Source organism: Carcharhinus amblyrhynchos, chromosome 16 (genome assembly GCF_965287045.1).
Source record: "Carcharhinus amblyrhynchos chromosome 16, sCarAmb.v2.hapA, whole genome shotgun sequence".
In the NCBI taxonomy this organism is placed as follows: domain Eukaryota; kingdom Metazoa; phylum Chordata; class Chondrichthyes; order Carcharhiniformes; family Carcharhinidae; genus Carcharhinus; species Carcharhinus amblyrhynchos.
The window spans coordinates 37159694-37174870 of NC_137339.1; the positions used below are offsets into that span (position 1 = coordinate 37159694).

At 44.4% G+C, this 15177-nt stretch overlaps 1 protein-coding gene across 1 annotated transcript in view; it reads right to left on the reverse strand.

Moving 5' to 3' along the window:
- atp9a (ATPase phospholipid transporting 9A) overlaps positions 1–15177 on the reverse strand; it is a 179232-nt gene that overhangs the window by 47575 nt on the left and 116480 nt on the right. The window contains exon 15 of the mRNA XM_080205002.1: positions 9040–9201. Coding sequence (XP_080061128.1) covers positions 9040–9201 — 162 coding nt within the window. The remainder of the gene's footprint in view (positions 1–9039; positions 9202–15177) is intronic.

Genomic DNA, 15177 nt, shown 5'->3' on the forward strand with positions numbered 1-15177 from the left:
GAAGGGAGCATGTCTGCGGTGTGTGGGGTCTTTAATTATGCTGGTTGCTTTGCTGAGGCAGCGGGAAGTGTAGACAATGTCAATGGATGGGAGGCTAGTTTGCATGACGGATTGGGCTACATTCATGACCTTTTATATTTCCTTGCGGCCTTGGGCCAAGCAGGAGCCATACCAAGCTGTGATACAGCCAGAAAGAATGCTTTCTATGGTGCATCTGTAAAACTTGGTGGAAGTTGTTGATGATATGCCAAATTTCCTTCGTCTTCTGAGAAAGTAGAGACTTAATGTGCTTCCTTAACTATAGTGTCGGCATGGGGGGTCCAGGACAGGTTACTGATGATCCGGACACCTTAAAACTTGAAGCTCTCGACCCTTTCTACTTTGTCCCCGTTGATATAGATGGGGCATGTTCTCCTTTATGCTTCCTGAAGTTGATGACAATTTCCAGGTTTTGTTGACATTGAGGGAGAGATTATTATTGCCGCATCTGTGCAAAGATAAGGCTGAAGCATTTGCAACGATCTTCAGCCTGAAGTTCTGAGTGGTTGGTTGATCCATCTAGGCCTCCTCCTGAGGTCCCCAGCATCACAGATGCCAGTCTTCAGCCAATTCGAATCACTCCACACAATATCAAAAAAGGGCTGAAGGCACTGGATACTGCAAAGGCAATGGGCCTTGACAATATTTCCACAATAGTATTGAAGGCTTGTGCTCCAGAATTTGCCACACCCATAGACAAGCTCTTGCAGTACAGATACTCAGGAATGTGGAAAGTTATTCTGGTATGTCATGTATACAACAAGCAGGACAACTCCAGTCAAGCCAATTACTGCCCCTTCAATCTACTCTCAATCATCAGCAAAGGGATAGAAGAAGGCAGTGCAATCAAGCAGCACTTACTGAGCAATAACCTACTCATGGATGCTCAGGTTGAGTTCTGCCAGGATCACTCATGTTGTCAAGATCACTCAGCTCCTGATCTCATTACAGCCTTGGTTCAAACATGAACAAAAGAGCTGACATCAAGGCTGCATTTTGCCGAGCATTGCATCAAGAGCTGTAGAAAAACCGGAGACAATGAGAATCAGGCGAAATCGCTTTGCTGGTTGGAGTCATCCTTGGCAGAAAGGAAGATGGTTTTGGTTGTTGGAGGTCAATCAATTCAGCTCCAGGACATCACTGCAGGAGTCCCTCATGGTTGTCTCCTAGGCCTAACCATCCTCGGCTGCTTCATCAATGATCTTCCTTCCATCACAAGATCAGAATTGGGGCTGTTCACTGATGGTCGCAGAATGTTCAGCACCATTTGCGACTCCACAAACAGGAAGCAATCTATGTCAAAATGCAACAAGGCTTGGACATTAACCAGGTTTGGGTTGACAAGTGATTAGTAACATTCGCACCACACAAATGATGGCAATAACTATCACCAACAAGAGAGTAGCAGCATGTGTACCATCTACAAGATGCACTACAGAAACTCACCAAGGATCCTCAGACAGCACCTTCCAAACCCACGACCGCCACCAAACTAGATGGACAAGGGCAGCAAATACATGGGAATACCAACTCCAAGGCCCTTGCCATACGGACTTGGAATGATATCACTCTTCCTTCACTGTCACTGGGTCAAAACCCTGAAACTCCAAACCTAACAGCACTGTCTGTATATCTAATCGACATGGAATGTAGGGAATCAAGAATGCAGTTCACCATGACTTTTTCAAAGAAAATTAGGGATGGGCAATAAACGCTGGTGTAGTCAGTGAAGCCCAAATCCCTTAAACGAATAACAAAAAAACCTATGGAAAATTGCTTACCTTGATGAATTTCATAAATTCAAACCCAACCGATTTTTATCTTTTAAAATCCATCTTTGCTTTTCTACAGTTAATTATGTAGTGGTGAAAAATGTGATTCAGACTTCTCAAGATACTTGAATCAGTTGTTTGAGACGTACAGCTTGTGGGTCAAATAGAAGTGTAATGCACTTAGACATGAATGTGGCTAAGATTGCCTGTGAATTAAAAGACAAAACTGGGTTTCCTGCCTTGCTGAAATCAGTCACAATGTTTATAAATAGTGACGCAGTATCAGCAGTCAATGCACGTCAGCTAGTTCCCCAGTCAAGTTCAGCAGGAGGTTGTTACTTTCTCAAATGGTCCCTGCTGAGTTGTCCAAACTGTAGCTTAGCCTTCTGTGACCCGGTTATGTACATGACAGGTGAAGAAAAGGAACAATTAGAGATGCAACCGTCGCCCTGCTAACCAACAGGCAGTTGGAACGATTTTGCAACAACATTACCTCCCCAATCACGTTAGACTAAATACAAAATTAAAAATGGTTCAGTGAAACACCTGTGTTTTGATATATGCACAAGTCCAAAAAACCTAAATCCCACTTTATATTTTAAATACTTGAAATAACCAATAAATAAAAGGTAAATGTAAAATCACATAAGTGAGAGAGCAAAGCCTTTGCATCACAGGCAAGTTGCTTCAGGCTAATTTTTTTTACACTTGCAAGTGAGGTATTGATCACTGTATAATTTCAGATATTGCACATTCATCTCACTTCCATTCTATTCATAATCATAAACTAAACCTGTGATTTCAATCCCTTCTACAATTTTGAACAAGTTGAAGGACTCTATTAATTGTAGTTAAGAATGACATGCACTGGATAAAGTCCCATGGTGAGAAGAGCAACATGACGAGGTGGATCAATTTGTGAATAAAGGACCACGAGCAAAGCTTTGAAAAGGAGTTGCTTGGCAATGGCATTAGTTGGGTGCAAAAGAATCTGATGTGGAATCCCGATTATAGAATCGCAGAATCCCTACAGTGCAGAAGGAGGCCATTCAGTCCATCCTGCCTGCATCGACAACAATTCCACCCAGTCCCTGTCCCCGTAACACCACATATTTACCCTGCAAAACCCCTTTGCGCAAAGGGACAATTTAGCATGGCCAATCAATTAACCCGCACATCTTTGGACTGTGGGAGGAAAGCAGAGCACTTGGGGGAAATTCCACACAGACAGCCATCCGAGGCTGGAATTGAACCTGGGTCCCTGGTGCCACGTGGCAGTAGTGTTAACCACTGTGTCATCGTGCTGCCCTTTGTTTATTATATTCATTTACTAATTAATAAAATTTGCAAATGAAGCAAATTGTATGGTACATTTTTGGTATGGAATATGGTGCAACAGATTTGGATAAACTGGGAAGTTTGTAAACTATTCAACATAACTGTGCTATTTATAAAATGAGCAAGTGCCTGGCAAAAAATGAAAGGAAAAAAATAAAACATGCGAGTGATCATTGACAGCTTCCTAAATATTCAACTGGTGTGTCATGATGTTGGCAAAAATGAGAAGACTCTTGGGCTATATTGCTCACTCGATTGAATACTAAAAGTGGATGGAGATGGGGTACACTCCTGATGGCCCTGGAAAGCAGTGACCTTGGAGAGCTGCCAATGCCCCAACTCCCTTTCGCTGGTGGGCTTCCCCGACCTCCAGGAAGCTTGTACAGCTGTTGTCTCCTTCAAATTAGGTTTGCGATTGCACGGTCAGGTCTTTTGAAAAAACGTACCCGATCTCTCCACTGTGGGACACTTGGAGGCCATCATATCCATTGCTGTAATAAGAGTGGTGGGTGTGTGCAGGTGGATGGGGTTACCTTCCACTTTTTACCCCAACACCACCACCCGCATCCCCCATTTACTATAATTGAAAGGCTGGGTTATTATTGAGGCCATTCTATTCTCAAGAAGAGACAAAGAAGAGTAGTAAGGACTATCCCCAATCTCAGAGCGATGGGAATGGCTTTCTCATCCTGGGCTTGGATTCGGCTGAGAGATGTAGATGGCACAGTGATTAGCACTGCTGCCTCACAGCACCAGGGACCTGGGTTCAATTTCAGCCTTGGGTCACTATCTGTGTGGAGTTCGCACATTCTCCCCATGTCTGTGCGGGTTTCCTCAGGGTGCTCCATGTTTCCTCCCACAGTTCAAAGATGTGCGGGTCAGGTTGATTGGCCATGCTAAATTGCCCCTTAGTGTTTGGGGGATTAGGAGGGTAAACACATGGGATTATGGGGATGGGGCTTGGGTGGGATTGTTGTCAGTGCAGAGTTGGCCTTCTGCACTGTAGATTCTATGATTGTATGAGTACGGATCAGATTGAAGTGGTTAAAGTTATTAAGAATATTGTTGACACAGAAGTGAATAAATTATCTGAGGTGATGGGTCTGTGTAGATCTCAGAGCATTTTTGAAACATGGGAACATAAGAACATAAGAAATAGGAGCAGGAATAGGCCATCCAGCCCTTCGAGCCTGCCCCGCCATTCAATAAGATCATGGCTGATCTGTCGCAATAATACAAATAGCCTCAGCTTCCTTGGGTTAGGGAAAGAAAAGTTCAACAAAATTCCAATCCAGATTAGAATCTATGCCTTGATTTATGCCTGGGATCCCGAGGTCAGGATCAAACGGGAGTTCTGACAATTGGGCAATAATCACCTTGCGTGGTTTTTGGTGAGTTGGCCAATTAATGGTCATCTAATTAAGGACGGCCATTGGGCTCCCAGCAATGGAGGGCCAAAGTCTCTCCAGCAATGACACATGGGCAGCCTCACCATCCGGGATAGACTCTTTTGATGCTTGTACGAAAGAGAGGTGTAGAGAAAAAGAGATAGTGTGAGAGATAGAGATAGAGAGGAGAGAGAGAGAGAGAGTGCATATGAAAATGGAAGATCAGGTAAAATAAACGTGATTTCAGAACAGCCACAGCTATCAGACCGTGATTTCTGAGGGGCAAATCCCCCTATTGACTGTCTGCAGCTGTGTGCACTGCCAATGCCCCAAGCTATGCCAGGCCCCTATGTGGATGGCATGTAGCTGCCCATTATCCTGTGTCCTACCTTAAGATTGCACAGTCTGTCAGTGTGTGTGTTTTGGCTGCTATGCAGGGGAATGGGGTCTTAACAGTTACCTATCCACAAACTGCAGGTAACCAATTACAGCAATTAAGGAGTTATTATTTTTTGTGAGGAGAATAGATTACAAAAGTAGGGAGGTTACACTTCAATTGTACAGAACACTGAATGAGACCACATTTGGAGCATCGTGTAAGGTACTGGTCTCCTTATTTAGGGAAAGATGCAAATATGTTAGAAGCAGGTTAGAGAAGATTTACAAGATTAACTCCAGGAATGGGCAAGCTGACTTCTGAGGAAAGGTTGGCGAGGTTAGGTTGCATCCACCTGAGTTTAGAACAATAAGAGGCGACTTGATCAAAACCTTTAAGATTCTGAGGGGTTTTGACAGGATGGTTGTGGAGAGGATGTTTCCTCTTGTCATAGAATCTAGAACTAAGGTTCACTGTTTAAAATAAAGGGTCGCTCATTTAATGATGAGGGCTGTGATTCTCTGGAACTCTCATCCTCAAAAGAGGTTTTGAATATTTTTAAGGCAAAGCTAGATAGATTCTTGCTGTACCTCCTGCAGCTTTTTTTAAATCATTCCTGCCAAGATGGACCATTTTACATTTGTCCACATTACACTTCATTTGCCAGATCTTTGTCCACTCACTTAACCTACCTATGTCCCTTTATAACCTCCTTGTGCCTTCTTCTCAACTTATTTCCCTATATATCTTTGTATCGTCAGTAAATTCAGCAACTGTCCAGTCCATCCCTTCATCCGCATCATTTATATAGATTGCCAACTGACGTCTCCGCAGTAGCAAGAAATTCTGGGCCTGCCCATCTGGCTCCACCTCCTCTGGTCCTCATCAACCTTGAAAAAGTCCTGCTAACTGCTCTCTCCATCCCATCAGCCCGGTTCCCCACACTGTCGTGATTCACACTCGAACAATGGTGATACAGGTGAGGACTAGAAAGGTCCAGGGTCTGCTTGAACCATACTGCAGTGATGATTCAACACAATGAGGGAAGAGACAGGGCAGCACGGTGACACAATAGTTATCACTTCTGCCTCACAGTGCCAGGGATTCTGGTTTGATTCCCGGCTCGGGTCACTGTCTGTATGGAGTTTGCACATTTTCCCCGTGTCTGCGTGGGTTTCTTCCAGGTGCTCCGGTTTCCTCCCACAGTCCAAAGATGCGTGGGTTAGGTTGATTGGCTATGCTAAATTGAACCCTAGTGTCAGGGGGATTAACAGGGTAAATATGTGGGGTTTCAGGGATAGGGTGGGATTGTTGTCAGTGCAGGCTCAATTGGCTGAACGGCCTTCTTCTGTACCGTAGGGGTTCTATGATCCTATAATGGAGAAGAAAGGGGAAGAAACAAGGCGAAAACTGGCAAGAGTGTATTTATTTGGAATCTCAGCATCAGCAATTTCCTGTTTTAGTGGCCCATTCTGTTAAACTGAGGAAGCACCTTTCTTTAGTTATTTATCAGTGTCACAAGTAGGGCCGCACAGTGGTTAGCATTGCTGCCTCACAGTGCCAGGGACCCGGGTTCGATTCCCAACTTGGGTCACTGTCTGTGTGGAGTTTGCACATTCTCCCCATGTCTGTGTGGGTTTCCTCCGAGTGCTCCAGTTTCCTCCCACAGTCCAAGGATGTGCAGGTTAGGTGGACTGGCCTTGCTAAATTGCCCCTTAATGTCAGGGGAATTAGCTAGGGTAAACGCAAGGAGATTTTGTGGATAGAACCAGGACGGGTGGGATAGTGGTTGGTGCAGACTCAATGGGCCGAATGGCCTTCTGCTGTACTGTGGGATTCTATGATTCTATGAATCTAGGCTTACGTTAACACTGCAATGAAGTTACTGTGAAAATCCCCTAGTAAATAGAGCTGTGCCCCTTTGTTTATCAGACAACACAAAGTCTACTGGGGCAGGATTTTCCAGCTGCACTCACCCCAAGACCGGGAAATCCCACTCGAGGTCGAAGGACCTTTGATGGTACGCCTCCTGCCCGCTATGATGCCCATGGCGGGTAGGATGGGAAAATTTCACCCCTGGTGTCCACCAAACATCAAAGCCATAATTCTCCAACCTTGCCTGCAGTTGGGATTCTCCGGTCCCGCTGCAATGGAGATTTGGCTGAGCACCAAATTCTCGCTGGCAGCAGAGCGTGCGGGACTGGAAAATTCCTGCCCAGAGCTCTGTTCAGCAGTCCTACAATCTATGCATATAGAAAATCGTTACGTTCAGTGAATTAGGAGCTGTCATGAGTCCACAGTACTTTGAACATTTCCTGTATTGTGAAGTCACCTTTAACTGTACCTTACCCTTAGAATCATTTTTTATAGGCAACAGTAATTGGATTAAATACTTCAAGGAAGATGCTAAATACGTCTGGTCATTTCCTGAGCACAAAAGTCTCCTGGCATTTAAAGTGCACTCCCACGCTCAGCTTTTAAACATAAAGAATGAGACAGTATCTGACCATGGTTGCTGGGTAACAGAATCTATCATCGATTTTAACTGAGGGTTCCAAACCCATTTCTGTGAATGTGTGCTTTTTAGCTGCAAGCACATACCTTTTGACTTGCACCTTACACTGGCAAATGCCCCTCTTAATTAGAAAAACACATTACAAGATAGCTTTTTAAGTTTGAAACCAACTGCAGAAAGACAGATAACTATTGGGTCAAAAATGAAAGAGCATTCAAGAATAGGTTGAGGTCAGAATTTATCTAGTTCTGATCAAATTACAGTAAACCATAAACAGTTTTTGTTTAGATGAATGTTTGAGAGATTAAACAGATCAGTATTTATGTATTTCACCACAAGGCAGCACAGGAAATGATGGCAGCTAAAAATATTAACATGGACAAGACAGATGATAAATATTGTCATTTTTTTGCACTGCTAAAATACCATTCTTTTTACAGGTCGTCAATTTTTTGCCTTAAATGGCAAAATTCTTCAAACATTGCATCTGACCCACTGCTATAAAAATACTGCACTCTTTGGAGGACAAAAAAAGCTTAGAAAAAAATACTAAAGCTTGTTCCAGTAAATTTATTCAATGAGCACCTTAGGCACAAGAACTGGTGGGCCCCAGGTTTGATTCTCTTGACTTCATTCAGTTACCTGATTGCAGCCTGCAGTTGGCCTTTGTGTCATTGGGATCATAGGATCTTAAAGAATCATAGAATCCCCACAGTGCAAAAGGAGGCCATTTGGCCCATCCAGCCTACATCGACAACAATTCCACCCACGCCCTAGCCCCATAACCTCAGGTATTTACCCTGCTAATCCCCCTGACACTTAAGGGGCAGTTAGCATGGCCAATCCACCAAACTCACGCATCTTTGCACTGTGGGGAGCACCCGGAGGAAACGCAAGGGAGAATGTGCAAACTCCACACAGTCACCCTAGACTGCAATTGAATCTAGGTGCCTAGCGCTGTGAGGCAGCAGTGCTAATCACTACGCCACCATGCCATACCCTAGGGACAGAGGTGAGTGGAGAGGCTGCACTTGCAAAGACAGATGTCCAGCCAGCCCCACCCACTCCCCCGCTTCAACCGCATGCCACACTCAGTCAGAATCTCCATGTCACCCTTTACAGGTTAAGGAAGGAAATGTTAGTTCGGGATCCCATACGTGATCCTTAACCAGCAAACCAAGCCAAATGCATCCATCTGTCTATGCTATTCAAGAACAGGATCAGCCTGATAGTAATGCACTCTGCAGTTGAACGGCTTACTGTCACGCAACCCCAACATGAATAATGACCAATATTAACAAAAGCAAAATGCCGGAAATACCTGCAGGTCAAGTCAGCAGCTGGAGAGACAGCAATTTCCCCTTGGTCTCTGACTACTTCCAGCCCTTTTCTGCTTGTATTGCACATTCCAATATCAGCAGTATTTGGCTTTTAGTTTACTGAATAATGGTCACTTGGATGAAATACAGGTGGATTGCTAGAACCTGTGGAGAAGGATCCCAACCTGGTAGTCAAGGCCTTCAAGATCGATAGGGGAAACCGTAAGTAAAATGACAGAAAACAAACAGAACAGCACTAGCGAACTCTTAAGCATTTATTTCCGCCACTTACTTTGACAATGATTCCCATGCGCTTGCTCTCATAGGTGAATGGAAAAACCTGCAAGATGCTGAAGTTCAGAATATGTCCTCCGGGTGTCCTCAGCTGCATAGAGGATTGGTCCCGGCCAACAAGAGTCAGTCCGACACACTCCGTCCACTGCACCAAAGACACCTGAAACACAACAGGGACACAACATCAACCAGGCTGCCGGAATTCAGAGTTTAAAGGTCACTCAACTGAAGAGTAATGGGGGAGGGATTGTTAGTCGAAGGAAGCTGATCAAGCATCAGGTCCCGGACAACAACATAGTTCCTGCAAGGCGACCTTGTAACGTATGCCATTGCCCTTTAATACTATCATTTCCTGAAGGAGATTAAATACAACAATTAACTATCAGTTCAGATTAGCTACAGCAATAATCCCTTCTGTTACAATCCCTGAAAATATTAATCATTTTAAAGATATACGTTTGAATTTACAGTGATTGACAAAGGATCACACAACAAGGTTTCAAGTTTTAGGCACAACTTATTAGTGCTACTTTCATCTCTCTTTATGTGGTTTATTGGATTTTCCCCTTTGTTCAGTTTTGCTTCTGTGCTTCGTGGCAAAATGGGCTTTCCCCTGAGATTTTCTGTGTAGTTTTCCTCGACAGGGCAGCAGACATCGTTTCCATAGTGCCCTGAGTTGCCACATTTGAAACTGTCTTTCAAATTTTTCCTCCTTATATTTACACACACCCCCACCCGAGTTGAGCCACTCAGTTAACCTCGGCTTTTGTTGTGCCAATGGCAGAGATGGGACCAAGTTTCACGCTGTGAAATTATCCATCCACTGCTTCCAATACAGCTACTACTTTCAAAGTGCTTTTCCAATGTTAAGCCACCTTCTTAAGAACATAAGAAATAGGAGCAGGAGTAGGCCAACTAGCCCTTCGAGCCTGCCCCACCATTCAATAAGATCATGGCTGATCTGTCGTGGCTCAGTTCCACATTCCCGCCCTCTCCCCATAACCCTTAATCCCCTCTCTCATCAAAAACCCATCAACCCGCGTCTTAAAAATATTTAGCGAGGTAGCCTCCACCACTTCAACGGGCAGAGAATTCCAGAGATTCACCACCCTTTGAGTGAAGAAGTTCCTCCTCAACTCCGTTCTAAACCGCCCCCCCTTTATCTTGAGGCTGTGCTCCCTAGTCCTACTGTCTTCCAGCAGCTTACACCTCAACTTATTCCGCTTGCAATGTTGGACAATCTGACCTGTTGGGCAAGATTTCTCAGTTCCCCCCCCCCACCTCACCGCCCCCTCATTTTTAGAAGTTGCTTGCCATTGACTGCACAGCAGGATCTTCTGGTCCTGCCGCAGCCAATGGGGTTTCCCAGTCGGGGGGGATCGCTGTCAGCAGGACCAGATCCTACCTCCAGGAATAACTGAAAAATCCCACCCATTATCTGGTTATCCAGATCAATCACCACAGAACTGCATCCATCCAACAGCTGTCTCAGACAGGTCACAAACTGGGTGACTGTTTCCCTCACTTTCTGTCTCTGACAGTAAACATCCCTTTGGAATGTGCTATTTAGCATCACCACATAATGATTCCTGAAAGCTCTCACTGTACATTCCTGATTTGCCCTTTCTCCCCTGTCAGGCAACGCCTTGAAAATCTGCACACTGACGTACCCACATTGAACGACAATAAGGTCTCTTGCTATGCTTTCTGCGCCCCCATCGCCCTGTCCAAAGCAGACCACAGCTGTCAGCTTACACCTCAAACTCCTCCAGCTAAGCTTTCCACTTCATGCTGACATTACTGGCATGAGCCACTGGATCAGGTGGTTCAATTCATCAGATTGCAGATAGAGCAGCTCCAACAAATATCATGACACAATCTGTATTTCTCGTCATCAACAATGTTACATCTGAGGCTGAAGTACCAACCCTCAAAGTCACAGGTTTAACTGTAAGAACACCATAGTTTTATCTGCCACGCAGGCTAACTCACTAACATGTGCTATCTGACCTTCAGCCCTTCCCCGAATCAGGTGACCCTGTAACTAGTACAGAATTTTCCCGACAGTATCTTATTCAAGCACCGCATATTATCTAGTACTCAAGTCCAGACGCACTCTCAGCTATCATGACAAATGCAAGTCGAAGGGGGGTGCAGAAGCAAAGGGACCTGGGAATATATGTGCACAAGTCATTGAAGATGGCAGGACTGATTGAGAGAACCGTCAATAAAGCGCACAGTCTCCTTAATAGGAGCAAAGCGTCCAGAAGCATGGAGGACATATTGAACTTGTATATGACAACAGCCCAACCTCAGTTGGAGTATTATGTCTCTGGGCACTGTATTTTAGAAAAGATGTGAAGGTATTGGAGAGAAGGCACAAAAGATTAATGAAAATGGTTCCAGGAATGAAGAACTTTAGTTATTAGATAGACTGGAAAAGGTGTGAATGTTTTCCTTGTCAGGCAGAATTTGGAGCAGGTCACATGATCCTGTTCAAATCTTTGTTCTTCCATTTTAACTTAAAGTGACAGTTCCAAACTTATAAACTTGTAAAAGTTCAATGTCATGTACTGTCAGAATATAGAAATAATCAGCAATGTGTACTGAATACATTAATATCCATCTGTCGTATGATAGAAGATTCAGAATCAGTCATAAGGAGGCAGGTGACAATAAAAACCAAAATCATCAAAACACGCAAGTTGCAAGAATTGAAAATGCAATGATTAAAAAATTCTGCCTCCCAGTCCTGGGAGGAAGACTTATGAAGAAAGTTTGGGCCTATACTCACTGGAGTTTAGAAAAATTAGACAATCTTACAAAAACAAATAAAATCCTGAGGGAATTTGATAAGGTGGAGACCAGAAAAATGTTTCCTCTTGGATGGCAGACAGGGACACAATTTAAAAATAAGAGGACTTCCTTTATGATGGAGATTAGGAGAATTATTTTTCCTCAGAAGGTTATTAGTTTTTTAGAAAATCTCTTCCCCAGAAAGAAGCAGAGGCTGGGCCACTGAGTCTATTCAAAGCTGAGGTTCTGTAGATTTTTGATAGACCAGGGAGTCAAAGGTTATAAGAAAGATAAGAGAGTAAAGTTGAGGCCATAATCAGGTTAGCAATGATCTTATTGGATAACGGAGCAGGCTTGAAGGGCTTACTTCTTCTCCTATGTCAAATGTTCCTTCGCACCACCGTCCAAATCCGTTGTTATAGAAACATAGAATCTCTACAGTGCAGGAGGCCACTCGACCCATCAAGCCTGCACCGACCACAATTCCACCCACAGACTATTCCTATAACCCCACGTTTACCCTGCCATTCCCCCGACATTAGGGTCAATTCATCATGGCCAATCAATCTAATCTACACATCTTTGGAATGTGAGGGGAAACTGGAGCACCCGAAGGAAACCCAAAAGCAAACACAGGGAGAACTTGCAAACTCCACACAGAGAGTGATCTGAGGCTGGAATTGAACCTGGGTCCCTGGTATTGTGAGGCAACAGCGCTAACCACTGTGCCATCCCTCTGCTCACAATACTGCTACCCTTAACCCCTCATTCTCTCACTCTTCCAATCTTCAACATCCATTTCCTCTCCAAAGTCCTGAATACATGGACCCACCTTTCCTGCTTGAATACCTTCAATAAAGTCACTGGCCCAGCCACTATAAGTGTCAGTGTCAAGATCACAAATGACAATTTGTCACTGCAACCATGATAAACTGTCTTGCCTTAACCTATCTACAGCTTTCGACAGTTGACCACACTATCTTCACCAATACCTCTCCTTTGGGTGGAACTGCCCTGGCATGACTTCATTCCTACTTGTTGAACCATAGCTAGAGAATCAGCTGCAATGACATTTCCCCTGCTCCAACTCTGGGGTCCCCCTAGGATCTGTCCTTGTCCCCTCTTCATTTCTACATCTACATATCAGCTAAAACTTATCAGGTTCTACATGCATGCTAATGAAAATTCTATCTCACCACCAATCTTTGGATCTCTTCATCGTCTATGATTTAGTGCATTGTTTGTCTGACATCTGATATTCATAAAAAGAAACTTCCTCCAACTAATATTGGGATGACTGAAGCCATTGGCTGGAACTTTCCGGCCACTCGTGCTGATGGGATCTTCCAGTCTTGCTGATGGCATACCCCCCACTGAGGGTTTCCCAGTGGTGAGGGGTGTAGTCAACAGGAAGCCCCACTGACAACGGCTGGACCAGAAGATTGCATCCCTGGCCACCTCCACTGCTGCAAAACACAGAGTGGATTGCGTGGAAAATCCAACCCATTGTTTTTGGTTCCCTCCGCAAACCCTTTTCCCAGACCGCTTGCTGGCAACCAGCTCTTCCAATCCAGGCACAATCATGATTTTAATCCCTCCCACCACTGTTGGTCATGCTTTCGCCTGCCTTGGCCCTCAGCTTTGGCATTTCCTTCCCAAACTTCATTGATTCTTCACCTCTCTCTCCTCTTTTAAGGTGTTTTTTCATACCTACATATAAGCTTTTGGTCATCAATCTTAACATTCCCCTCTGATGAAGGGTCATTCAGACAATGATAGCTCTATTCTCTCTCTACAGATGTTGTCAGACCTGCTGAGATTTTCCAGCATTTTCTGTTTTTGTTTCAGATTTCAGCATCCGCAGTATTTTGGTTTTATCTAACATTCCCCTTGGTGGTTCATTGTTTTTAATCAATGATATTCTGAGAAAGCAGCTTAGGATGCTTCACTATGTTAAATGTGCCAGATAAATATAAGTTGCTATTAAAGAGCCAGGGTGTAGTCAGACCCATGGTCTGTGCTGTGTCCAGAACACTAAGCTGCATAATACATCTTTTACAATCCTCCCCATAGCACACAGTTAAAAATAAAACCTGACATGGTGACAGAACTCACACTTCATCATCCTTGCTGCTCGTGGTTAACAGTTTATATATTACTCATCAAATATAAAAATGACAAAGTCAGAATCATAGAAACCCTACAGTACAAAAAGAGGCCATTTGGCTCATCGAGCCTGCACCGACCACAATCCCACCCAAGTCCTACCCCCATATCCCTACATGTTTTACCTACTAATCCCTCTAACCTACGCATTTTAGGATACTAAGAGGCAATTTTAGCATGGCCAATCAACCTAACCCACACATCTTTGGACTGTGGGAGGAAACCCTCTGTGTCTGTGTGGAGTTTGCAAATTCTCTTCATGTCTGCATGGGTTTCCTCCGGGTACCTCGGTTTCCTCCCACAGTCCAAAGATGTGCGGGTTAGGTTGATTGGCCATGCTAAGAAATTATCCCTTAGTGTCTAGGGATACATAGATTAGAGGGATTAGTGGGTATAATATGTAGGGATATGGGGGTAGGGCCTGGGTGGGATAGTGTTCGGTGCAGACTCAATGGGCCGAAGGGCCTCTTTCTGCACTGTAGGGTTCTATGATTCTATGAAACCGGAGCACCTGGAGGAAACCCATGCAGACACAAGGAGAATGTACAAACTCCACACAGACAGTGATCCAAGCCAGGAATCGAACCCAGGTCCCTGGAGCTGTGAAGCAGCAGTGCTAACCACTGTGCTACCATGCCGCCCACGTACATTCATCATGAATGTGCGTTCACCGTGATTCACCCCAATCTCAACTGTCCACTGGTTGTTGTTATAAAGATAACAGCTCAAAAGTGAAGGGCTACATTTGCAATCAAGACCATGCTGGAAATGAATGGAATAAGTTGCTACTTCAGCGCACACAACTCTTAGTTTTATAAAGTTTATTTTGTTAGAGTCACAAGTAGGTTTACATTAACATCTCAATGAAGTTACTGTGAAAATCCCCTAGTCGGCACACTCTGGCACCTGTTCGGGTACATGGAGAGAATTTAGCATGGCCAAAGCACCTGACCAGCACATCTTTCAGATTATGGGAGGAAACCCGAGCACCCAGAGGAAACCCACACAGACACGGGGAGAACATGTAGACTTGCACAGACAATGACCCAAGCCGGGAATGGAACCTGTGTCCCTGGCACTGTGAGTCAGCAATGTTAACCACTGTGTCACCATGCTGCCACTTTGCAATGTTATACGTTCTTTAATCATACTCAGGCATACGAACTCATGAACA